The sequence below is a fragment of the Helianthus annuus genome, chromosome 16, assembly GCF_002127325.2.
Source record: "Helianthus annuus cultivar XRQ/B chromosome 16, HanXRQr2.0-SUNRISE, whole genome shotgun sequence".
NCBI classification, from domain to species: Eukaryota; Viridiplantae; Streptophyta; class Magnoliopsida; order Asterales; family Asteraceae; genus Helianthus; species Helianthus annuus.
In genome coordinates, this window is record NC_035448.2 from 142,563,968 (window position 1) to 142,565,599 (window position 1,632).

Consider the following 1,632-nt stretch of genomic DNA (forward strand, 5'->3'; position numbering starts at 1 on the left):
TTTAGACTTAATTAATCTCAAACATGTGGTTTCTTTTAGATTAAACCAGTAAAATACATATAGAAAATTTAAGAAATTTAAATTGTATAAAACTCTAATAATAGTTCAAATTAAAAAGACCCAAATCCAACGATTTAGAGGATGCTACCATCACATATCTCTCTCATAGTTTGCTGGAATTAAGACATTTATTTTTATATTATGCTTTAGAAATTAAAAATAAAAATAAAAAAAAAAAACTAAAAAAATACCATCTTATGGAAGTTGAACGACACAACAATGACTGCAAAGCTCTCTCTCCCCTTCTATTTCTACCGGCTCAAAAGTCTCCCATTGGTTGTTCATTGCTGACGTGTCAAATCTATGAACCAATGACATAGTGCAACACGACGAAGGATCTCCGGTTGTTCTATAACCAGCCATAAAATACAAATAACTTCCGATGGGCGCCATGGTTAAGCATACACGTTCAAGTGGCTCTGATGTTTGCCCGTCGTTCATCGCGTTTGAGGGGCATGAAAATGATAACAGATTCTTCTTCATGGATCCTCTAAGAGGATACCATAGGCTAAGATATGGATCGTATGTCTCGATCTCACCTTTCCAGACGTTAAGACAATCTCCTGAACTAATCAGTTTGTCGTCTATGACGACAATCTGATTAGGGGGTATGTCTAACTTCCACATACCTATGACGTGCCCCCAGTTCTGGTTTGCCACGTCATACACTTCAGCTGAACAACGATCCATAAAGGGCATTTTGTTCCCCGTGAATCCTCCAATGACATGAAATTTCCCTTGCCATGTCACACCCACACATTTGTACCTAGCGGTGCTCATACATGGCAAAGGTGTCCACTTATCGAGTAACACGTCATAAACCTCGGCGGATGACACGCCCATCGCACAATCCAAGGTAGACTGACCTCCCGCCACGTAGATCTTGTTATCACAAACCGAGCAAGCAAAACTGTGCCTAGGTGTAATAAGTGGCGCGCAAGTAGACCATTCTTTAGTGACAACATTGTAACGTAGCACTTGTGACCGCACTTCAACATTGTATATGCTACCGCCAACTATATAAATCGATGTTCCAACCGAAACCATCGCAAAATTTTTCAACACACAGTTCTCGGCCATCCCAGGAACGAAAGACTCGTGACTCCATTTGTTTGTCGAGGGGTCATAACATCCCATGACACATGAAGTGTTACGGGCATCTATGTGCTCTTTGTAAGAAAACACCGCGTATATTCCATAAGCGGGTTCCAATCTTTTAGAGGATACTACAACCGATCCGACAGATGATCGGGGAAATTTTTCAGATGAAGCAGAAGCGGATGACGACGGGGAGGTGATGGAACCCATTGAAGCAACAATTGCAGTTATTGATGCTCAGGTCTTGATTATTGCTGTAAAAATTGCAATTTATGAACATGAAATTGGGAACTTTGGAAACGTTTGACGGATGCTACAAGAAATTTGTCTTTGTTTTGATGGATAAAACTATGTTTCATTGTTACAAACTTATAATCGTTATGAATTCTTTTTGTCTTTAGTATTTGGTTGGTAAATACTATGTCAAAACATTGGAGAAAATCTTAATGAAGAAAACAAAGTGAATCTATACTT

General features: G+C 39.2%; 1 protein-coding gene across 1 annotated transcript; it reads right to left on the reverse strand.

The window, feature by feature from the left end:
• Positions 1-255: 255 nt before the first annotated feature.
• Positions 256-1,368, reverse strand: LOC110916805 (F-box/kelch-repeat protein At1g80440). The gene has a single exon (XM_022161462.2). It carries the CDS (start codon positions 1,366-1,368, stop codon positions 256-258), a length of 1,113 nt encoding a protein of 370 aa, XP_022017154.1.
• Positions 1,369-1,632: the final 264 nt, after the last annotated feature.

Coding starts and splice junctions, on each gene's coding strand:
- LOC110916805 (XM_022161462.2), bottom strand. CDS start 1,368: ATGGGTTCCATCACCTCCCCGTCGTCATCCGCTTCTGCTTCATCTGAA.